At 40.4% G+C, this 25,302-nt stretch overlaps 1 protein-coding gene across 4 annotated transcripts in view; it reads left to right on the top strand.

Annotated features, from left to right (window-relative positions):
• Window positions 1-21,820, top strand: part of DOCK1 (dedicator of cytokinesis 1) — a 645,511-nt gene extending 623,691 nt beyond the window's left edge. For all 4 annotated transcript variants that reach the window (XM_053305327.1, XM_053305329.1, XM_053305326.1 and 1 more), the window contains exons 50-52: window positions 5,162-5,312; window positions 12,908-13,053; window positions 20,662-21,820. In XM_053305327.1, coding sequence (XP_053161302.1) covers window positions 5,162-5,312; window positions 12,908-13,053; window positions 20,662-20,757 — 393 coding nt within the window. In that variant the 3' untranslated portion in view covers window positions 20,758-21,820. The remainder of the gene's footprint in view (window positions 1-5,161; window positions 5,313-12,907; window positions 13,054-20,661) is intronic.
• Window positions 21,821-25,302: the final 3,482 nt, after the last annotated feature.

The following is a 25,302-nucleotide window of genomic DNA, read 5'->3' as shown; positions in this document are numbered from 1 at the left end:
TTTTATACTCACTAATGCCTTTTGGAACTTCAATAATATAATGCCAAGTAGTTTGGAACTAAAGCGTGGCTTGCCTTAAAATCGTTTTACTTGGAAGAAGAATGCCTATTATAAGTGATATGTTAAAAGGAAACATTTATGCTAGCGTTCCCATTATTTTAGGTATTATGGAATAGGAACATAGGAAACTGCCATATACTGAGTCAGACCATTGGTCTATCTAGCTCAGTATTGTCTTCACAGACTGGCAGCGGCTTCTCCAAGGTTGCAGGCAGGAATTTCTCTCAGCCCTATCTTGGAGAAGCCAAGGAGGGAACTTGAAACCTTCTGCTCTTCCCAGAGCGGCTCCATCCCCTGAGGGGAATATCTTACAGTGCTTACACTTCTAGTCTCCCATTCATATGCAACCAGGGCAGACCCTGATTAGCTATGGGGACAAGTCATGCTTGCTACCACGCTGATGCAAGCCCATATTGCCAGATATTTTCAGGCTGGTGCTCAATATTGGCATTCCCCAGATGTACAAAACTGCATGAAGAAAATGTTAGTATCAGCCAGGCACTCAGTACATGTAGTATGTCAGCTGTACTTTTTCTTTGCGGCGGTCATTATTATGGAGATGGAGACCAGCTTACCACATCTATCACTGAATTTTTCCACCTGACCATGTATGAGACTATGTGGTAAGAGCTTCACACAGACACTTACCACATAGTCCTATGCAGTACATGGCCATGTGGAAAAATTTAGTCCATTAGGGGACTGACATATACCTACAGTAGATAGTGGGTTTTGTTTGATTTATATAGCTGTCTGTAGTACTGTTGTTTTTATACAAGCATCTGTCCACTGTGTGTCTAATATACAAATTAAAGTAACAAGCTCCATCCAGAGGGCCATTAGGTACATGAAGCAAAACTTCTCATTCCCTTTTAGTAATGAAAACATCCCTCTGCTTCTTGGTTAACCAGCCCTGAAACTGAGGGGACCTTAAAAGGTAGCCTCCAAAGCTGTGGTCCATTGACTGGAAGGGGGAAAATGGGATCATGACTATGATTAAAAATCTATCTAAAATAAGATGAAGATAAATTAGCAATCGGAAACAGTATACAAGAAAGAGGTAAAATAAATACCCACTTGAAAGCATATCTCCAATGCATGTTTGCCTAGAAACAGGGCTGTTGAGAGCATTAAAACCTGAAAGCATCACCGTAACTCTCCCCACAGTGCTAAATGTTGAATTTAATCCATTGTGAGACAGTAACTCTCTTTGGCATTGTTCTTTCCTTTTGCCTGCTTCACACAAAAAAGGCATTTCATAGTTTTCTATTTCTGAAGCTGCTACTTTCTTTGCACTGTCCTTCTCTTCCCAGGAAGGGAAAATCAGGACAGAAGGCACCACAAAGCAGGAAGTAAGACCACATTTTCTGCATGTGGCAGTGGAAGTGGTGAAGTAGTGCTAGAAGGCTTGCCTGTTATTATTAATAGATTGATGTTCATCATTATTTTTCATAAATATGTTTAAAATTATTGTACAACAGTTCTTAGTTATTAAAACACATATTAATGAAGTTTTTCTAGCTTGGTAAATTCCTATGGTAATTTAACTGGGTGATCAAAAACAAAGACATTGTAAATTTTATTAAATGAAAATTGCTCCTAATTAAAGTGTTCTTGTAGGCTTTTGATCTTCTCCACAAAGATTATTTAAATGCTTCAGTATTATCAGTAATGGTTCTTTAGGTTTCTTATGTCTTACTCTATGTAGATAGTATACTTCCTTGACTTCTCATTTTTAATTTGTTCATTTCAGAGGGTTCTGCTCAGACCTGCTCTGGGGCCAAGCATTTAACAGACTGCTCAAAATTGTATGTCAAACATCAGAATAATAGGCTGCACATTTTATTGATTTAATGACAATCACCATTACTAGCCACCGATTTTGTTTTCATTAGACTTAAACACAAAGTCATATTTTTATTCTTTATTAGCAGACTCCTAGGGTGTGTGCAACTGGGGAAAGTGTTATCTGCAGAAAAATATTGATGACTGAGTACTATGCAATAGGTCAAAAACCTGATTTTAAAAAAACACACACAACTTATTGCAATCAGATGCTTCATACCCCACAGTGCTTGAAAAGCCACTGCGGTCGTGTAGATGACAGTGTCAGATTTAGCATAACTAGTTATGCTTAGTCTGATACTTGCATTTCAGACCAGTGTTGCACTAGCACAAACATATTCACACGAGAAGGTGCACAACCTATGGCACACCTCATATGCTTTACAGGGAACCTTTGCTCAAGGGCACAGTTCCGAGAGTATTCCTGTGATTTTGCACAGCAACACTGTCTTCTTGCACTAGTGCAACTAGTCCCATCACAATATCTACCTACCTACCTACCTGCCTACCATTGTTGTTATGTATTTGGGGTTAAGGAACGGTGGCTGCAAGTTACCCCAGGCCTGAGGCAGTCTCCTTCCTGTGATATTTATGTTGTTAGCACAGCAATGCTGTCTAGCCTGCTCTCCAGCAAATAACTTGCACTCTGAAAACCAGGGGTTCTCAAACTTAGGTCTCTGGATGGTGTTGGTCCTCAACTCCTGTCATCCTTTGGCCATTGTGGAAGGGGAAGATGGGAGTTGGTTGTAGTTCAACAACATCTGAGGAGCCAGGTTTGAGAACCCCTGCCCTAAGCTATAGCAGAGTCAATGCATTACGAAGTGCAATCCAGAATCATCTGGCTGCCCTCCTGTTTTGTGTAGCTGTAGTATTTTTATGTTTTGTGCCTCTCTTTAATGAACTTATTATTTTTCTTTTTCTGATCTGTCACAAATGATCAGTATAGTGTTTTGTCTTACTTATTCTTGTTAGATAATGTTTTCTCGCGCAAATGCTTCTATGATATTTCTATTTTGGCTTTTCTTGGAAAATATTAGAGATAGGATCAGATTTATCCAAGTGGCTTTGAGCTTTGCTCTATACTAACATAAATTCTCTTAACCTTATGGAGAAGACAGAGCAGGAGTCAACAGCTTTACACCTGATTGCAATGAACAAAAACATTTTCCTCCGTTTTCTCTGTTCCCGTATACTACGGTAACATAAACTTACTTTAATTCAACTCATGATGAGATTGCAAATAAATGGTTATCTTGGATGATTGGATCTTAAAAACATTTAATTGTGCTTAAGGAGCTATTATATCATTGGACTTTAAGGGCCCATTCAAATAACAAGTGAAACAGAGGGCAGGCTTACCTGAGGTTAACCCCAGAAGCCAAGAATCATACCGCAGATGACCCGGCAGCTGTGGTTCCATTGCTTCCACTTGCAATCTCTTGCAAGTGCCATTGACTCTGATATGAGAAGGGATGTGCTTGGGGAGGAGCTTCTACGCAAACCCCAGGTTACTGCATTTGAACAACACAATGGGGTCAGCAGATCTACGGTTCCAGCAATGTATTGAACTTCAAACTGAGAGTTCAATCTTCCTGTATCAAGGTGGCAGTGGAACGGCAGTTGTGGCATTTTCCTGCCTTTGGACGATGAGAAAAGCTGACCTGAGTAGGGATGTTCATGAACAGTTCATGCACTCCTGTGGGGGGGACACCAGTGGGGGGTGCCTTTAAAGAACAGGCAAGGCACTCCTTCTCTGTTCGCTCCATCCCCCTGCTTCCCTCTCTCCCCGGCACTTGAGTCTGAAACAGACACACGGGGCTGCAGCATTCCTTCCTACAGCCCTGATGAGTGTCAGCATGCACATGGTTTGTGCAGCATGATGGGTCCATGCTATTGTGTGCTGATCTGCCCATGCTATTGTGGGCTCCTGTCAAAGCATCTATCTTGTGCTTTTGCAAAAGCATAAATACACTCCAGAACTGCTTAGATTTGGAACATGTTGCTTAACAAGAAGTGATATGTTTCTGATCCAAGTAGCACTTCCAGAGTGTGGGCACACTACTGTAACTATTTGCACTCCTGCACAAAAGTGCAAGACTGCTGGTGCTTTGCTAGGAGCCCACAGCAGCTCAAGCAGATCAGCACTGCCCACGTAATGCTGTGCAACACGGGAGCCATTGACTTTAATTTAATTTAATACTTGTGGGTTTCATGTCATATATACCCAAATTTACAAAACTAAAAAATAACTATGAACTGTGTTCCTTAGATATAAAAAAGGATGCCTGAGGCATTACATTTATAAGGTGTGTCCTAGAAAAAAGGCAATTTTCATTACTATTCCCTATATGTTGTCTAAACTAAGGCAAGCTGGCCGAGACAAACTTATAAACCTAACTACATGAAAGAAAGAAAAATGTACCAAATAGCCAAGAGAATATAGGCTTCCTGGCTGTCATAAGAGTGTATTCTTATAGTTCCCTCATTCAAAGTGACTTGGCTTTCAGCAGCAATGCACAAGATCAGACCTGCCAGTATTCAGTGATATACAAGCCATGAGAGAGTACTAAGTACAGTTCCATTGTGTACGTATCATTACCCTTCTGCAGTTACTTTTGAGGAGTTTTATGGTTCACTTGACACAGGAAATTAGTTCAATATCTATAAGAATAAAGAAACCCCATTAAACACTAAAATATTGGTCAGTATTTTAAGCACAAGCATAACTATTGGACTCTACTGGTTGTCTTTGCTTTCATCAAGCATATTTTGTGGATTAGTGACCCATAGTTGGCATTAAAAAGTTGTCATAAGATACAATAATGCGCTTATATCAGATAAAAGCTGAATTATTTTTAAAACAAGCCATATACAGCTTTGTCTCTTAATTCTTCTGTCGTGAATAACAAGGTATAACGATGATATAAATAACCATATGACATTTTATTATAGAAACCTAGAAAACAACTTCTAAAATACTATAAAGAAAAACTAACTGCAAGTTCCAGGGCACAAAAATGTGTTTGGAAAAAGGCACGCCAAGGACATTTTAGATAGGTAGATGGATAGATGGAGGGAGGGAGCACAATACTATGTCTAGAAACAACTTTATCACAAGGTCTACAGCTCAATAAGAAATGTTTTCTCCATAATGTATCTAGCTCTGCTATTAGAACAAGTTATATATCCTCGTGATATCTCTTACTTGTGTATAAGGCATGCTTCAAACTGGTCCAACATTTTCAATCCAACACAGATCAGTCCACAGAGACCACAAAGACCAAAGAGCCAAGTTATTAATGTCATGGGAAATGAAAAACGTTTTTCTGTTTCCCCATCACCACCTTCTCAACCCATCCCACCACCAATCACTCCAAGGACCAAGCTTTCATTCAGTTTACAGTCCGGTAAGTCTCTTTACAAAACGTTGTTTCTGATATACTTTGACCAACCAAGTTATTGTAGGAGCCTTGTGACCAGCTGACAAATTGCCTCTTTAAAAAGACTATTTCACTGGATTCTCTTTCACCTGCCAACCTTTTCTTAAATGAAGAATAAATGTGACTGATTTCAGAAAATAATTTTCACTGTATATTGCACTGTTCCTTGCATATGTTTCTATATATGCATTGCATCTATATAAGCATTCAATTTATTGTACTTGTTCTGAATATTCAGTAATACATTTTGCCACCTCATCATATACTAGAAGTATGAGCCTTTAATTAAATACTAGTCAGGAAAATGCTGCAATCTCGCACACCCCTTGTTCCTCTCATAGGTTCCAGTTCCCTCCCACTCTTCTCTGAGAAAACGTAGTTTGATGTTACATCTGAATTGGACAAACTATGCTTTGCAAAAGCAGTACTTTGACTTCAATCTTTGGGTTGAAACCTACTTCAAACCATGGTTTCAATCACTGATTTGGAATCAATGTGGTGTTCATACAAACCATAATATGCAGCTATACTGAGCAAACCACAATGATGGTTTGCCCAACAAAGGAGGAAAGAAGGGCATCAGAGCATGCAAGGGAGGTGTGAGCCTGCAGCATATTCCTCATCCTCTGCACCATGATTTAGAAGACTGGGAGCATTACATCTGAAATGATCCATAGCAGTCCTTTCTGGATCAGATCCATGTGCTTGTTTCCTTAAAGATGGCAGTATGGTCAGCTTTGATGGTGCCAATTACCTGTGTTTGATGTGTATACAGGGGTTGTATCCAGTCATCTACTTTAGCTCTCTAGCCCTCAACAAGAAACTGGTTGAGCTGAGCCTGCTTGTGCAGAACCTCTCTTGAGCATGCATGTGAACAGATTCTCACACAGAGTAGCATACATTCTGCTTTCTATGAACTTAGGAATTGGTGGATAAGGTCAGTGTGTTTGATAGGAAGTTAAAATAGTTTTACTGGAACATATCCTTTTCTCCACAGTCTTTTTTTAAAAAATGAATTTGCTATTTTGAATAGTATTCAACTATTTTTCTTGTGGCACTAGTTGCATTATGTTTTGTACTAGAAATGCTGAAGGAAAAGCCTTCAGCTACTGTAAAAGGCTGTAGTGCAGGGAAATGAACAAAGTCCATTCACACATTTCCTTAATTAGCATATGCACATCTGTTCAAGAATTCTTCTCTTATGGACTATTGCTTTTAAGATTTCTACTACAATATATAATAGAGTACAACTATTTTTCACAATGCACTACTAGTGGCAGCAAGCATCCTTCTTAAGACCTAGTTACATATTATGTGTGCCAACCACGCTCACACTTATAGCTGTAAAAAGTCCCGCCCTGCACTGTCAGTCATCCCTTCAAGCCAGCCCCTTTATGCTCATGGCCCTGTTAGTCTGAAAGGAGAGGCATGACCAACACTTCCATGAGCTGCAACTTTGGGCGATCCAGGTTGCAGTTCATGGAAGCACCAGCCACCACATTTACAGCCCCTCCCCCTTCAGACAAATGAATGGGTTAGCTGGAGGGGGTGAGTGACAGCATGGGGCGGGACTTCCTCCCTACTTTTGCAAGTGTAAGTGTGAGCGTGGCTGGCTCTCGTGACATGTGAGTAAGGCTTAAGTCATTTAGTAATAGACCCAGGGGGTACTTCAATATGACTTATATCTGAAATTAAGGCACCTGAACATGACTGGCCTATAGTGATGTTTTGTCTTCTCCCTGGTAAACTCACAATGAATAGGGTGAGTGATCCAGCTGTGCATTATTACCTCAAGTTTGCTGGATGAACAGACATGGACCTAATTTCTGGTCTGTTTTGGCCACATGAAAATTCCCTGCATTTCACAAGGGTAGCAAAGTAAAATTTGGGACATTAACTTACAGAGAACTTCTATATGATATATATGAAGAACTTAAGGCAAATAGAATAATGCATCTGTCAGAGATAGACTAGAAAATGTTTTCTAAAAATGCTTCCTCTTGATAAGTGTGATATATTGCTGTATTTCCTTGGAAGTTTCAAAGGACATTTTCATAACCCAAACAAAGTTCCTAGAAAGGCATATAATAGAATCCAGCAGTTGTGCTAAAAGGAGCCTTAACTATATGATTCAGGCATCTCTCCCCAGTCCCCAAAAGTGGACTGTTTTCCAGAAAAGCATATCTTCCTCCAGCTTTTTCAAATGCTCACAAGCATGCCAATGTGAATCTTGGCTGGGGCAAGAAGAGGGTGCCAGAATGTGATCTCTGTCAGCATCCATACATTCAGATTGAGCAACTCAAGACCCTACTTCATGTGTGTGAAGTTGGGACTCATTGAAGCAATCCCCTATTATCTGCTTTCTGTCTTTCTAGGGTGCAGTTTCCTGGTGCCTTTAAAAAAAAACAAAATCCCTGAGGGTCATGAATCTCCCAAATGCTCTCTTTCATTGCTCTGAGCTAGAAAATAACAATGAGTCAGTTCAGGGATAGCCCAAGGTATTGTGGTGCCTGATGGCAGCCAGCCCCCTTTCAAAATCTGCCCTTGCAAGCTTTGAAAATTGCACTGGGGCAAAGAGGAGCAGAGGTTACTTGCAGCCTCCTCTTCTCTCCTCATGCTTCCTGCAGACTTTGCAAAGAGTGTGAGGAGAAGCACTCCTTGCAAGAGTGAGATTGGTCTCAAAGAGCTGCTCTGATGGCAATGGAGGGGGACATCTTGCCACCCTGCTCACACCCCAATAATCTGCTACCTAAGGCATCTGCCTCACCTCGCCTCATGAAAGGACTACCTCTGACTCAGTTGCCATATGACAATAAACCATCAGATTAACAAGTCTTTATTTATTGATTATGCTTGTAAGAACATAAGAACAGCCCTGCTGAATCAGGCCCACGACCTATCTAGTCCAGCATCCTGTTTCGCACAGTAGCCCACCAGATGCCTTGGATAAGCCCAGAGGCAAGAGGTGAGGGCATGCCCAATCTCTTGCTGTTGCTTCCCTGCAACTGATATTTAGAAGCATCTTGCCTCTGAGGCTGGAGGTGGCCTGTAGCCACCAGACTAGTAGCCATGGATGATTGCAGTCCTCTGTGAATATGTCTACTTCAGTTGCCACCAACAGGTCTGGTGGCGACTCAGAGGTGGGTCTTCTCTGTAGCTGCTCCTGGGCTGTTGAATGTGCTCCTGGAAGAAATCGTAATCTGAGTTCATTATTTATGAACAAGTTAGAGAGCACTGATCCCAGTTCTGATCCCTGGGGAACCCCACTACTTCCCTCCATTTAGAGTACTGTCTATTTATTCCCAGTGTTTCCTGTCCTTCAACCAGTTACCAATCCATACATGAACCTGTCCCCTTTTCTCATGACTGCTAAGTTTACTCAAGAGCCTTTGGTGAGGAACTTTGTCAAAAGCTTTTTGGAAGTCCAGGTATACTAAGTCAACCGGAGCACCTTTATCCACTTGCCTGTTAACACTCTCAAAGAGCTTCAAAAGGTTAGTGAGGCAAGACGTTGCCCTTGCAGAAGCTATGCTGGTTCTCCATCAGCAAGGCCTGCTGTTATGTTTTGCATCAGTTTATCCAGCACAGAAGTTAAGCTAAATAGTTAATAGTTTCCTGTATCTCCCCAGATCCCTTTCTAAAAATTGGAGTTACTTTAGCTACTTTCCAGTTTTCTGGTACAGAGCCCGATTGTAGCCTCAAGTTACATATTTTTGCTAGGAGTTCAGCAATTTCACCTTTTGAGTGCCTTCAGAACTCAAAGATGGGTGGATGTCATCTGGCCCTGGCGATTTGTTCATTTTTAGTTTCTCAAGCCAGTTTAGAACATATTTTTTCATCACTTCAAATTGGTCCAGTTCTTCAGCATCTAGGTCTGAGAAGCTAAGTTCTGGAGTGAGTATATGGTTAGTATCCTCCACCATGAAGACAGATGCAAAGAACTCATTCAGCTTCTCTGCAATCCTCCTTAATAATCTCTTTCACACCCTCATCATCTAAGGGTCCAACCACTTCTCTGGCAGGTTTTCTACTTCGGATATATTTAAAGAAGTTTTTTTTTAATCCCCCTTGACACTTCTAACTATATGCTTCTCAAGCTTTCTTGTTATATCCCTTACTGTCTCCTTGCATTTCTTTTGCCAGAGTTTATGTTCCTTTTTGTTCCCTTCATTTGGGGAAGACAAGTCTTCTTCCCTTTTATAGCTTTCTTGCCTCTACTTGTTAGCCATGCTGGTGTCGTCCTGAACTTGGTGGTATATTTCCTCATTATTGGTATATATTCCAGTTGAGCTTCTATTATTGTGGTTTTAAATAAGTCCGATGCATGCTGGAGTGATTTAAACCTCCTGACTTTCTCTTTCAGCTTCCTTTTAACCAGTCGCCTCATTTTTGAGAAGTTTCCTCTTCTGAAATCCAACACATCTGTGTTGGACTTCCTTGGCAGTGTTCCACTTGCATATAAGCTGAATAGGATCACACTATGGTCACTATTCCCCAATGGTTCTACAACTGACAACTTGTACCAGGTCCTGGGCACCACTCAGGATTAAGTCCAAGGTCGCCTTTTCTCTGGTTGGTTCCATGACCAATTGTTCTAAGTCATTGTCATTTAGCATGTCTAAAAATTTGGTCTCTCTATCAATACCTGCTTGTGAATTTGCCCAGTCTACGTGACGCCTCTCTGATTTGCTTCTCAAACTCCAGATCACTTTTAGCATTTTGATCCAGAGGGCAATAGCATGTCCCTAATAACACATTTTCTTTCAGTCTTCATATTGTCACCCATGGAGTTTCTGTGGAGGACACCGGCCCACCTAGATTTTCTAGCTTGTTGGATTCTCTTCCTTCTTTAATATACAGTGCTAATCCACCCCCAATCCTTTCTTGTTGGATTCTTGCTTGATGGATTCTATTCCTTCTTTAATATACAGTGTTACTCCACCCCCAATCCTTTGTCCACGTCCACGTCCTTTCTGTTGAATTTGTAATCAGGAATAACATTGTCCCACTGTTGCTTACTGTTCTACCAGGTTTCCGTTATGCCCACTATATCTATGTTTTCATTAGCAGCAAAGCACTCCAGCTTGCCCATCTTGGCTTGGAGGCTTCTGGCATTGTATATAATCACCTATATGCTGAGTCTCTTACCTGGCGTAAGCGTATGCTATCTCCCTTACTGTCATTTGACCTTTTTGGCCAGCTGTCATGTGTTTCTTTCTGCTCTATTCCTGGTTCTGCTCTGTCCCCTTCTGGTTTAGCTGAAAAGTTTGCACCCTTGCAGCTTAGGGGATTTTGCTTGCCGAACCACCCAGTTCCTGTCGGCAATCTCCCAGGCGTCATTTTAAAAGCTGCTCTGCGGCCTATTTGAGTTTAAGCGCCAGCTGTCTAGTTCCATCTTGATTCAAGTGGGGCCAATCTCTTTTGTACAGGCTTTGCTTGCCCCAAAGTGTATCCCAGTGCCTAACTGGGATCTGTCCTTCCTCTAAGCAGCTTAGGTTAGTAAATATGGTTCTTTCACAACAATCCTGTGAGGTGGGTTAGGCTGAGAGCTTCATGTTTCACTTGGGCTTTAAACCTGGATCTCTCTGTTGCTAGTCAAAACAATTATTTCCATAGCCTAACTATGCCTTTTATTATTTTTGAGAATCTCTGCTGTAATACACCATAGTTTGTCACAAATTTCACTCCCACTGTAGCAGAATGTTGCCTTAAAAATGGAATTAAAAGAAGTGTATAGGCATCTCAGCTTAACAGTCCTTTTGTGTATATTTTTAAAAAGCATAATAAATTACAAGTCATGTTTGTGACTGCCCAGAGAGTGTGTGGGTAAACAGCCTAAAAAGAAAATTGCAATCTTTTCCCCATCATAATGAGGCATGAGTTAATTTTGCAGTTAATTTAGAAAAATATTTTTCTGTGTTTCTCTTTATAAGTATTTTTAGCTATTTCAACAATTTCTGTTTATTTAATATAATTATAGTGATCTTATTTAATATAATTATAGTAATTTTCAAACATTTAAATAGATATGTAGTTAATTATAAATTTCATTTGTGCATTTAGTTCCTGAAAGATGTTATGTGGGAGAATAAATAAAATTGTATTCTGTTAGACTGTAGTATACCTTAGAAAAGAAATGTAATGATGTTGGATTTTCAGTACTGACGAATGCAAAATGGTTAAGAACTGCAACAGACGGTTTGGAATAATCTGTGACTATTAAGTACATATTTTAGAAAAGGAACAACCTGGCACAAACTTTTTTCGGATTACCAATGCTTGGATGGGGTGATGAACAGACCGTCAGTTTCCTCCCACATAGGTTTTAGACCACATGTTCATCCTCAGGATCACCCACCTTTATGGTTGTTATCAGTATACAAAAGTAACCAGAACAAACTCTCCTATAATACGCTGCTTTTGTGCAATTTAATTTTTGAAGGTGTGCATGAGCAGGCCTTTAAACCTTGCTATGTTTGCGCTCGAGTTTGTCCATGTGGCTCTGGTTCAGTTGAGACATGTTCACATGCAATATTATACTGTGACTTCAATAGGGAGGCTTGATTAAGATTAGTTTCGCCCCTTCTACAAAACTTTCCGGGCCATTCGGATGAATTTTATCTAAACTTTTTACTTTCAAATTCTGATTGTGAGATTATTAATAAAATGGCTAGGATTTATTATATCATTTGTAAAATTCATTTAGAACGTCGGTAATGTTGTTATATGTATGCTGGTCTATGACTGTAATAAAGTTTGACTTGACTTGACTTGACACCTTGCTATGAATATTTGTGATGCCCCAAGCCTGAAATGGTGCAAAGGACTGACATGCCCCACAGCCTTACAGGGGTGGAGCAACAGCTCCGTCCTTGCAAGGAGCCCATAATCTGACTACACACAAGGCGTGCCTCACAATGCAGTGTGTGGGGAAGGAGAGGATAATGTTCAGCCCTCACAGATATATTCCTGGATTTTAAAAATAAAAAAAGAGGAAAGAGAAGTGAAAATCTCAAGGAAGAAAATCTCAAGGAAGAAAGAGAAGTGAAAATCCCTCCCCCTCCCCAAGCACTGTGGTGTGAGGCAAGCTTTGCATGCAGTGAGCTTACTGGTTCCTTTCAAGGACAGAGCCTCCACCCTCATAAGGCTGTGGGGCATGTCAGCCAGCATGTGTAGACCTCTCACACTTTTCAAAACTCAAGAGTTTACATTATATTCTGAAATGTTGGCATCTTAAAATCAATGACTTCTGGCAACCCTGTTTAGCACTGATATGTTGTAATACAGCTCTCACGTTTATTATTCCACCAGATATTACTTGATGCAGCCCGTTTATTACTCAGGCAGCAAATTATGTGTTGGAATCTGTGAAACTGGGCAGGGGGGGAAGCGGGGGGTCTTTGTGTGCATCATTATAATCCATTGCATAGCATTAGAGCCTCTACAATTATCGCTTCTCGGCCTTTTGGCTCAGATCAAGTGTGTGAGCCTCTACAAATGGCTGTGAATGTGAAGATTAGCTTGAATGATCCATTGATTTTAAAATATACCTTTATTTTCAGGTCTGGAACTAAATGGCATGACTAGTTTGGAAATGTCCAACATTCCTCCTCCGTTGCCTCTGAAAGGCAACATGGCAGATTATGGAAATCTCATGGAAAGCCAGGAATCCCTAAGCCCTGCCACATCCCCACCTGTACCTCAAAGAGTAAGTTTTTCAGCTAGAGCTGGCTTTTTCAGTACAAGTCTACATAATGCTCATTTCCCTGGTCAGCAGCTACTTCTGTGGGAGGACCACAGAAAGAAAAGGCGGGAGGGAGGGAGGTGGGCCAATCTCTACTTTCCAAAGTGGTCTGTCCCCAGGTCTCATTGTCACAGTCATCATTGCTTCCACTTGCCTCTGGGTTGCAAACAGGAAGCCAGCTGCTGCTCTTTGGGTCCCCTTTCGCTGATCTCTACTATATTGCTACAGAACAGCATTTTTGCCTGTTAGGGCTGAAAGGAACTCACTCTAAGTGACTTGTATATGAACACAGATTCATTGGGTAGTGAAAGCTATAAATAAAACAAAGCATTCTTAGGCAGGCTGATGGAGACTGTTAAAAAGACAGAGGAGAGTCTCAGCAGCAACTTAGATTTTATGTTTTTCCGATCTTATTTCAGGGAACAAAATAAAATATTTTTTGGACAACTTTAATGTATGGTTGTGGTTTTACTCGCATTCACTCACCAGTTTCCTAAAGGCAAGCAATTTTGCTACTCTACATAATGAATCACAAAATATTTGAGCAAATATTTGCTGCTTGCATTAGAAACTATCACTTTAATTCTTAGCTTCCAGTTTTAATCTACAAATTCATATATATTTGGCTCTTCAACATTTCTTTTAAAAAGTGACTTCATCAAAGAAGATATAATATGGTATGACTGGAGATATGTAAATTATTTTTACTAATTCTGTAGAAAAGGTTCTACTGTCAAAAGCATTAAGCCATTTTATAGTAGGACCTCAAGATTAGGTGTGTGCACAAAACCGGTTTTGCCGGTTCCGCTCGAATTGGGACCAGTTTCGAGCTGAACCAGTCCAGTTTGTTTTTGCCCCCAGTTGAACCAGATGCAGTTCAAGTATGAATTGAGCGGGTTCGACCAGCTTGGAGCTTGGTAAAGGGGAATCCGGTGAGGATTCCCCTTTACCCATAAAGGGGCAGGGGGGCTGTTCTAAGGATAGAGAGGGCGGGAGGGAAGTAAATAGCTACTTACAAGTGCTGCTGCTGGCTGCAGGGGCAGTGGTGGCTCACCCCCACTGGCCTACCCCAGAGTAGGCAGGGCCAGTGGCCGCCTGGTTTGGGGCCCTGCACATGCATGGAGGCCATTTTAGTGATCTCCACACATGCACAGAGGCCATTTGCGTGACTATGCAAATTGCATGGTTATGCAAATGGCCCTTTGTGCATGTGCAGAGGTCACTAAAATGGACTTCACACATACGCACAGGCCTGAACCTGGCCAAGGAAGGATCAATCTAGGCTGCCGCCATCCCTGCCTACTCTCGGGGAGGACAGCGGGGGTGGGGTGGAGCCACACCCATCACCACCCCAGCGACTGCAGCTGCTGCCCACAGCACTTGTAAGTAGCAATTTACTTCCCTCCCTCCCTATCTATCCTTAGGACAGCCCCCTTTACTGGTAAAGGGGAATCCTCACTCTATCTATCTATCTATCTATCTATCTATCTATCTATCTATCTATCCATACATGCATACATACATACTTACTTATAGGCCACTTTTAGCTGAAGCTTTAACAACAAAACTAGACAATAAAACAATTTTAATCACATTTAAAACCAACTTGATTTTAACAACTTTAACAAGTGGTGTTATATAGAAAGACATATTAGCTGTTTTGTCTATCACACAAGAAACTTAGTTACACCCCAAACCTTTTTTTAAAAAAGATGCTTAACAATCCCATTCCTCTAATAATTCATCAAACTTAGTAAATCATACGCAATTCCAATTAGTTTCAATGATCATAAAAAGAGGATACCATTACCTAGGTGTGCCAACATCACTGTTCTACACACGTGCTACTGGTGCATGTGCAGATGTGTGCATGTGCACACATACACACCACAAAAATTTCTTTGAAAGGTTTCCTTAATAATCTAGTTAAACACAAAATAGGATCTTAGGGTTGTTGTTTTTCAAAGATCTGTTACATGAAGGGATTCCACAATGCCTTTTCTGCTCTTTCAGAGGTTCATACACACATCATTGCATACAAAATCAGCTGCATACTTAGCATTCAAATTCAAGAACAGAAATTCAAAGAAACTAGACAATGGAACACTTAAATTTATAACATTGGCACTAACACTTACTAAACATTCAAATAATGGCTTGATTTCCATCACTGCAATGGTAGATACAAAGCTTGATGATGAATGTGGTACAGAGAGGAAGCAATGCATTATTAGAGAATGAATACAGACAAGAATAATGTGTGATAGCTTTCCTTCAGATATAAGCTGCATTGAAGAGTGTGTGAGTGAAATCTACTCATAGCTAACATTACTGAACAATGGATATGTGTATCTGTGTACAGTAATATAGGAAAAAACAGTTACAGCACCCAGAACAGACTAAAGAGGATTTGGGGGCCCCCAGGGGGTGTGGAGGCCCTGGACTTTGGCCCCGAAGTCCAGAGGTAAGAGTGCCTCTGCTGTGAATACCAGTTATATCAACAACCCTGTGAATTACCCAGAATACAAGATATTAACTTGCATTTCAGTGCTTGTTGCCTTATGACTTTTCCTGCATTTCACCGGTCTTTATACAGTGAAGCAACATGTGGTTACAGACAAGCATTTGAATACACTAAGGAAAAGCACCGAGTGATGGTACAGCCTAATCAGAGTTGCCATCTCATCTGGCATTTGATCAAGTTGCATATATGTAAATCTTCATTCTATCTAAAGAGTTTTTTTAACCAAATGCATCCATTGGATAAAGAAGAGAAAAATGGCCATTAGGAAATGGTCATTAGGTCAAAAGCAAACTTTGGTGCACACAGTTGCATTTTGCCCCTGCGCATAGAACGTTCCTTCTCATGGAAGAAAGCAGGAAGTTGTGTGCACACACCCTTAGATTGTGAGCAATGATCCCCAATTGTAGGCTTCCAGCAGACAGAATGGAGCAGACCTGATGTCCACAGAAAAATGAGTGTGATGAACTTGTGTGGGACTTTTTTTTTTAAAGTTTCATACTAAAGTATGATTATAGACATTAAAACTGCTCTTTCAGATATTATTTTTCAGATATTATTTTTAAGAGACCTTGTATCAGATAGATTTCATACATCAAAACTTAGGAAGATCCTCCTTTAATTCAAAGGTATAACATTCAAACATGAAAATGTTTGCTTTAGAGCTTTTATAACATAATCCGTATGAAGAAATGACTTTGGGCTTGGATCACAGGGTTAGGAGATCCTTAGCTTAAATATACTTAGTGGGCAGCATCACACTAAGTTAACTATGTGCAAATTTGGCCATAGGTTTCAGTGGTGCTTAATCTTCACTGTTTCCCACTGTCTCCTAGTTCAAAAATTGCATTCTTCATGTGATAAGGGAGAGATGGCCAGGAAGGAGATGTAAATTTCTAAAAGCCATTTCTAATTTAATTGCATATATAGGTTCTTGGAAGAAATTATCCTCTGAATAGGCCTAATGCCATTTCTTGGTAGAGCTTACATGTTGACTGCAAAATTGAATGTAGCATAGAACCAAGCAAGATATTTACATCTGTATACATTATGAAATGCTGATTTCAAATAAAGGCTATACATTGCTTTTTGCAGCCAGTTTGTATACGTAACTACATGCTTTGGCCCAAATATATTCATATTTTCATTTGAATTAATGGTGGCATTATTACATAACCATCAAAATGTGCCTCAGTATTACAAAGCAAGAAAGCAATATATGTCCAAAGAAGTCTGTAATTTATAGAATGTATGCAGTAGCTCTACATTATGCTTGAAAAGAAGATTATAAAGTGAAATAAATGTAGATGATAAGAGTTACACATTCATATAGATTTTTTTTTTCATGTAGAGTGTTAACTTCAGGAAACTAATAATATGGAAGCTGTTATAACTGATCTTAGCCTCAATATTTCATTGTAACTCAGATTTTATTTTAATCCATGGCTTGTTATGAGGTAGAGAAGAAAAAGTTCAATTTTTTTTATATTTCACATTTTTCCTTGACTAAATATTGTGCTATATTCTTTCAAGACTGTGAAGAGAAAGAGACACGTTTAAGTGCAATTGCTTCTTTTAATACAGAAGGAAACCAAACAAATGAGAACAATGGTATTTGAAATGGAAGGGACAGATTGTTTGTACGTTGCAAATGTGCCTTTTACATAAGGTTTTCATTTCCCCCGAGGTACACGTGACTCAGGAAAATCTGCCTAGAATAAGGTTTAATTTGAACTGGCAGGCTCTATCATTATTTCAGAGAGAAAGCAATTGCTTCGAACCTGAAGAGTACCCTAGAAACTACTGAAACATAAACACAGACATTTAATTAATGTCAAAGTGAAGGAAATTTGGCTTTGTATTTCAGTTGTATTGTAAGTGAAAATGTTTGGGGTGCAAGTGATATTATCCTGTAGGGTCTAATAGTCATTTTTATAATTTAATTGTAAAGATATGGAAAGAAAGCATCAGTCATGCTTTAACAGAAAAATGAAAGACAAATAGCACAGCAGGTAGCCATCCGCCCACCCACCTACCACTGCAGAAACCAACCCCTAAAGGTGTCATTTCTCACATCCAGTTCCAAGGGTGTCAACAAACATGGTAGTTGGTTCATAGCTTCTTGTTATGGGTCAAAAATATGATGAATTGATTTCAAATCAGGGGCGTAATGATAATAGGGCAAGGGGAGAAAGTAGTCTGGGGGCCCACTGCCTTGGGTGGCCCCCCAGGGGCAAGTCACATGACTGCCTCCCCCAGCCACGCACTGCCTGGGCTTCCTTCAGTTGTATTCATCCTCCAAAATTGATATGAGTGTTAAGACCTGGAGCTACCAGAACCGCATGTTTTTCTCTAGTACCATTAAATGACTTGCATCGTCTACAATTTACAAAACCTTTAAAAAAATAATTTAGGATGATGTTCTATTGTGGCACAGAGAGAGAGAGAGAGAGAGAGAGAGAGAGAGAGAGAGAGACTTTACTATGCTTTCTGTTACCACTATTCAGCCTCATTTAAGATTTCTTTACTTCATGAGCTGAGCTTCAGTGAGGTGAGGGGCCGGTTTTAAAATCTTGTCTCTGGGACCACTCCAATCTTGCTATGCCTGTCTCACAGTATTAACAGAATACAAGATACCTTTTAATGATGCATATTTTACTTTGACTCAAAACAAGCATAGAAACATATTGGTATGGAGATGTGTTACTACACTTGTTCAAATATGGATTCAAATGGATCTATAAGCAGCATATGCTGAAATGGCGACCAAGCACCCTTCTTGACCCAGACCCTCAGTACAGTCCATTACCTACTCCACAACCTGCCCACCCCAACACAGATCTTGCACAACCTTCATTCAGAAGACAAACTGAAAGATTAGAGAATTTTGTATATTACAGTTTTAGACAAGATGATCATGGTACTGGATTTGTTGGGTACCACCCATTCAATTTTAGGCTTTGGGGTCCTAATTCAAGACACACACATACAGAGTCTGATATGAAAGGACTTACAGCAGGGGACAGAATGTGTCTAGAATCTTTTTCTTCCCTGAGCCACTTCTCCTTGGCAGATGTCCATTTTTTGCCTTATCTCTTTTACATTAGCTTCCAGTTTGTGATGCCTTGAAATTACTCCTATTCTGAAACAATTTGCTGTTGTCCTAAAAGTTAGCCTTTATAGCAATGTTATGCATTGTCTATCATTTTCAAATACCTTATTCAGTAAGCACATATATTAACACTTTATCTGGACTGAGTAGGCAGATATGTGTGACATGTGAAAATGGTGGGGGGAAACCAAAAAATATGTTTTCCAGTATGATGTCTGAGAAATCCTTTTATTAGCAAAATTCACATTTTATAAAGTCTCTGTTACGGGAAGTGTTTCATTGATGTCTTCTTGAAGCAGTAACACTGATCTGCAGTAGGATAGGACTTTGTTATGTACCCATGTCATAGAAAGGGAATATGAGTGCACTAGCTAGCCACACATCCCTGTGCTGATAGCCAGGTAGCCTCACCCTTGAATCTCCACACATTCCGTGAGTGCCTCTGCAGACAATCACTGAATTACATGGAGGCCCAGGGGTATGTCTACGTTAGCATATCAATGCAGGAGGCATGGCTAACCAATGCACCTCTGTCTGTCCCTCCATGTCTTCAGGCTTGAATGTAAGGGCTGCCTCACCCTCAGGGGAATGGCCTGAACATGGAATCTGTTCTGTACAGGCAGCATTTCTTAACACTGAAGAGAATAAGGACGTCCCATCTTCTAGTAATTCACCCTCCTAGGCATCTATCTGATCCATTTAATGCAAAGAATGTTTATCAGCCATTCTATAAATGTGTATGTCTTGAATTGGGAACTGAAAATGACAGAATCAAGATTCAGATTATAGAAATAAGGTACAGCAATATTTTTTCACTTGTCTCCAACATCTTGTACCATCACTATGACAGCAGTGAGGAAACATGGCAAACACTGTATGTATTGTAATCACTGAAGCTCTGTAGCATGACCATCATTTTTACAACCTTCTGTCTTAAAAGCAAGTTTGCTAGACAAAGTTATTGGATAGATTTGTGTGGAGGAGCAAACCACGTGAAAAGGAAATGTAAAACGGGATGAAAAAAGGAAACATCAAAAAAAATGAGGGTGAAGTGGTAAAGGAGTTATTAAGATGTCAGGCAGTAAAGAGGGAAGGAGAGTTTATGTTCACTTGATGGGGTAAGATTGCATAAAAGATGATAACTCTGCTGGATGCAACACTGCAGTATCACTTTAGTCTTATAACAAAGAAGTAATGTCAGTTGCATACTTAATGAAGCTGTTGAAAATCGCCCTGCAAGTGGTGTGTGATCCATTGTGAAATAGCTTGACATTATCCTTACAGTATGGATTTTTGTCATCAGCCATATAGTTTGATCTTTATTGGGGTGGGTAATTTACCGTATGTCTAATCTGAGCCTCTGCCTGTCATTAATTTGATTTAGCAAACTGGCGGCTCTTGTCATGTCCTAGAACTCAAAGCATAATGTTGTTCAGAAGAGAGGTATTTAAGCATTAAGAATATTAAGTTTTAATGAATATGTGGTGGAAAATAGATGGCTGTTCATAGGATAATTAATTCACCCTTTTTGTATGGCAAGAAGACCTTTCTAAAAGAGCAGAATCGGAAGCCTGTTATAAAATTGGTGAAGAGAATGTATTTCAGCATTAGTCTTCCAGTTCTGTAATGCTTAGGGCTATGGTGGTCAGTACAGACCAATAAAGTCGGTACTACACCTACTTATAGGAGACTTTATTTTAAAAAAACTGTTAGTTAATAAATCCTGAGAAACCAGTTAGTGTCAGCATTAAAAACTAGACTTAGTTAACAGCCAGCAGCAAAGCACTGTTCATAAGACCTAAGCTGGAGCAGAATTAAGTGAATATGCCCTATTTTTCCTGAATGCCTCTGCAGTTTTATAAGAAATTACATCTGAATTGATCAGTTGATATAAAATTGGTTCTTCGGTAAGAAATTTGATTCCAAATTTGTTTTCTAGCAACTGCCACCTCCATTACCGAGCAAAACCCCGCCGCCACCTCCTCCAAAGACCACTCGGAAGCAGACCTCTGTGGATTCTGGGATTGTCCAATGAACAAGGATGAATACCTCCAAAGACTGAGCTGTAAAATTTATTTTCCCCTGAAGATGTTTCAAGATGTACACAGTGTTTACAACACCCAGCATCTGCAGTGTCTAATATTAGTGCCATGGTTCCTACTTCCAGAGCAATACTGATATTTCCAAGTAAGGTCACAGGTTTATGGACCCCAGCTGCATTACAAAGTAGTAGTATCTTATTAAGTGGCAGCATATTATTCCAGATGTCTTCGGGGTTGGGGATAAAAGGGTTCCCACTGCCTTTTGGAAACTTAAGCTCAATTGTATAGTTAAGAAGTTGCATGGTGACTGATAAGAGGAAAATCCACTTTGTCATTGCACTGGCACAAACAAGCAGAAACATGCAGTGAATTGGCCTAACACCAACAGTACATTTAGTATCATAGTTCTGTAATCTTCAGCATCAAGAAATTAGGAAAACAAAAGTATTAATGAACAGTACTGTTTATAATTGTTCTAAGCTGCCATTAATGCTTATTGCTTTTTAAAGTTCCATAACTGAATAAGAACCAACCATTGGCTGAGCCTGTTTTTGCTTATATTTTAGCATAGGAAATGTTTTAGGCTCCTGGACAGGCATTAATTTATGGGGAATCATACCATGTTTGCAAATGCAGAAATACTGATCATCCAAAAATTAAAATGAAATAGAAAGAGGAAGGCATTTTTGGAACAAAAATGCAAACATAACATTTGCATCTCATTTACAATTGTGTCATTCTGTACATACATTTTGTATATATGGTGGATCTTATAATGTGTTTAGTTTTCAATGTGCCTGCTTTTTAAAGTAATAATGGTATAATGAAGCTATAATGTGTTACAGCATTTTAAATTTTGATAGCTGCTGAAAATGTATAAATGGCTAACTTGTATGTTATTTCCAGTAATTGAACTCAGAAAATATGAGAAAAACCAGAAAAGAAACTAACTTTTTAAAATTACCTCTGTACTTTTTTTACATCAACAAACTTTATAACCTTAATAATAGTTTTAATATTTCACTGCCTCCAGAAATAAAGAATTATTTTAAAATATCCTCTTTCTCTTTGAAAATAAGAGTATTCATTACCTTAAAGCATATCATTAATTATGGTTTTCATCTGTATCATATTTTGAGTTTTCAACCATCACACAAATATTGATTTGTAGATAAAACTAGATAAAAATTATTTTATTGGAACAATGTATCTTGGTGGGAAATTATACAAGTATCAACCTGCACAGTAGGCAAATGGAAAAAGCAGAGCTAAAAATGACTTAATAATACAATTATTTTTAAGTTATTCAGTTAGATAATATCCTCCTTATAAGCACCAATGCTGAGATCTAAAGGAGTACTTTAAAACTTAGGCATGCTCATGAGATTTTTTATTTTGTGTCTTTGAACATCAGACTCCCATGTGTTATTCCAGGTTACTTTTAAAGGTGTGGGGGAGTTGGTCTTTGAGAAACATGTTGAATTCCCCCTAGGCATAGTGAACTAGTGCAGGTCTTCAGATTCCAGCCCATGTATACTCAAATTATTATTAATAACGCAGTCGTTTAGCTCTGGAAGTTACAGACTATACTGAGCCAAGAAGCCAATTCCCAATCATTTAAAGTGGGCAACATTAGATCGCTTTCTGAAACAAGGGCAAAGAGCTCCGACATGAAGTAGTTCTTGTAAGAAATACTCAACTAAGCTTAACTGAGTGAAAGTTTCTCTCCATGAGTGGTCTTGAAAAGGAGTATGCTTTAAGGAACGCATGTGTGTCAAATACAGTCACTGTGCACTTCCTGTAATCAAGTGAGGACCAGTCTTCTGGCAAGTGGCTTCACAGTAAACACAAGCTTCTGCCAGCTTGGCCTTTGAGCAAGGCAAACATGATCAATGGAGAGACTTAAAAGACGAGCAGTGGGACACAGATTACTGAACTGACTGCTCTACTGTAGCAGCAGGGTTGGTCTTAGGGGTAGGCAAACTGGTTGGTCACTCAGGATGCCTACCTGAGGTGGGAGGGTAGCAGCAAGCTGAGTTGGGTGGCTTGCTGTTTGCTGAGTGTCTGAATTCTGCATGACATTAAATGCATCATCTAGTTGAGGACTTATTTCCACTTTAAAACCATAGCTGCATCATGGGGGGGGGGCAATCTGGACTGGATGGTAGGGATGTGCATGAACCAGTCCGGAGGCCATTCTAGAGGCTTCTGAACCGGTTTGAAGGCAGTGCCAGCTTGAAGGTTCAATGCCAAGGGTGGTGATTCTTTAAGAGGGATGCACTTACCCCTCCCGCCACTCCCCCCCCCACTGGCACTCCATTTTTAATGAAAGCCATGGGGTGGCAGCGTACCTCCATGCTGCCCCTTCCCCTGTTCTTGGCCGGAATTAGCACCTGTACATGCACCCAGTGCATAAATGAACGCCCATTGCGTGCACGTGTGCACGATAGACATGGTGGGTGCGCACGTGCGATGTCAATTAATTAATTTCTGTATGTAAACCACTTTGGGAACTTTGGTTGGAAAGTGGTATATAACTACTCATCATATTCGTACAGTGGTCCCTCGACTTACGTAGTTAATCCGTTCCGAACGGACGTTCGTAAGTCGAAATTTTCGTAGGTCGAAAAGCGCACCCACGGAGGTCTGGAAACATTCGTAAGTCAAGGAAACCGCATCTAAAAATTCGTACGTTGAGGAAGCCAAATCTAAACCGCCAACTACTTCCGGTCTTTTTTGTCGTTCGTAAGTCGAAAACGTTGGTTGTCGAGTAGTTCGTAGGTCGAGGGACTACTGTATTCTCAAGGAGAACATCAGGAACCACTTTGGAGTTCTGAACCTCATTGCTAGGGAACAGAGGAACTGTGGAATGAAATCAAAGAAGTTGTTAAGGACAAATGTGAAAGGAGACTGCCAAAGACCAAGAAACAGAAGAAAGCAAAATGGATGTCAGAACAGATGGTGTAAATTGCCAAGAAGAGGAGAGAAGCCAAAGTCAAGAAAGATAAAGATCTCAGGAAGGAACTTAATAGGGAATTTCAGAAAGCTGTTAGAAGAGACAAGGAACAGTACTACAATGACATAGGTAAAGACCTTGAGGATGGAAAGAGACAAGGAAAAACAAGGCAAGTTTTCCAAAAGATCTCTGAGTTCAGCGGGAGGTTCCATCCTCAAATTGGTATGTTAAGGGATGCCAAAGGACTGATAGTAACTGATCAGAGAAGATCAAACAGTGATTGAAGGAGTATACTGGAAATCTGTACAGCAGGGACATCAACATCCAAGATACTCTAGAAGATATTCCCTACTTGCAAGAACTTCTAGTACAGGAAGATGAAGTTAGATCAGTACTCTGGTCATTACCAAGTTGGAAGGCTACAGGAACTGATGGAATAGCTACTGGAATATGGCAGGCAACAGAAGAAGAATCAGTCAAGGCTCTAACCAAACTATACTAGGAAATTTGGAGAATGACACAGTGGCCAACAGATTGGAAGAGGCCAGTCTACATACCCATACTAAAGAAAGGAGACTTAACAGATTGCGCTGTTCACACAATATCCTTAATTTCACATGCCAGCAAAATAATGCTCAGGATCATGCAATGCAGATTAGAGCCCTATGTGGAAAGGGAAATGCCGGATGTTCAAGCTGGTTTCAGAAAAGGCCGAGGAACAAGAGACATCATTGCTGATGCATTGATAATTGAAAAAGCCAAAGAATTCCAGAAAGAAGTCAATGTGTGCTTTATTGACTACAGAAAAGCCTTTGATTGCATTGACCATGTCAAGTTGTGGAATATCCTTAGGAAAATGGGTGTCCCAGAACATCTCATTGTTCTCATGAGAAACCTATGCACAGGATAGAAAGCCACAGTCCAGAAGGAACATGGTGAAACAGACTGGTTCCAAGACAAGGCTGTCTACTTTCTCCTTCTTTATTCAGTTTATATGCTGAACATATACTTAGAGAAACTGGATTGGAAGAAGATGAGCGTGGTTTTAAAGTTGGAGGAAGAAACATCAATAACCTGTGCTACGCAGATGACACCACTCTGATAGCTGAGAATGTGGATGATCTGCAAGCTCTATTAACTAAAGTCAAGGAGTAGGGGTGTGCAAGGTCCGGAGGCCCCCCGGTCCGGCATGGGAGGGCAGGTTACTTTAAGCGGGGGGGGTAGTACTTACCCCCCTGCCGCTCTTCCCCCTCCTGCGCTGTTCCGTTTAAACATCTTCTTGGGGCGGCAGAGTTCCTCCCTGCCGCCCCTGCCCCCGTCGTTATTCCTGAAGGCTTAAAAGAGACGAGCGCTAGCGGTGCACATGCGCCCTGCACGTGGCACACACTTGTCTTTGACTGTGGCGTGCACGCGCCAGCGTCAAAGACGAGCGCACGCACCGTGCAGGGCGCATGCGCACCGCTAGCGCTCGTCTCTTTTAAGCCTTCAGGAATAACGACGGGGGCAGGGGCGGCAGGGAGGAACTCTGCCGCCCCAAGAAGATGTTTAAACGGAACAGCGCCAGAGGGGGAAGAGCGGTGGG

Source organism: Hemicordylus capensis, chromosome 3 (genome assembly GCF_027244095.1).
Source record: "Hemicordylus capensis ecotype Gifberg chromosome 3, rHemCap1.1.pri, whole genome shotgun sequence".
Lineage (NCBI taxonomy): Eukaryota > Metazoa > Chordata > Lepidosauria > Squamata > Cordylidae > Hemicordylus > Hemicordylus capensis.
Note: the sequence above shows the minus strand (reverse complement) of the source record. Positions and strands in the feature narration are given on the sequence as shown.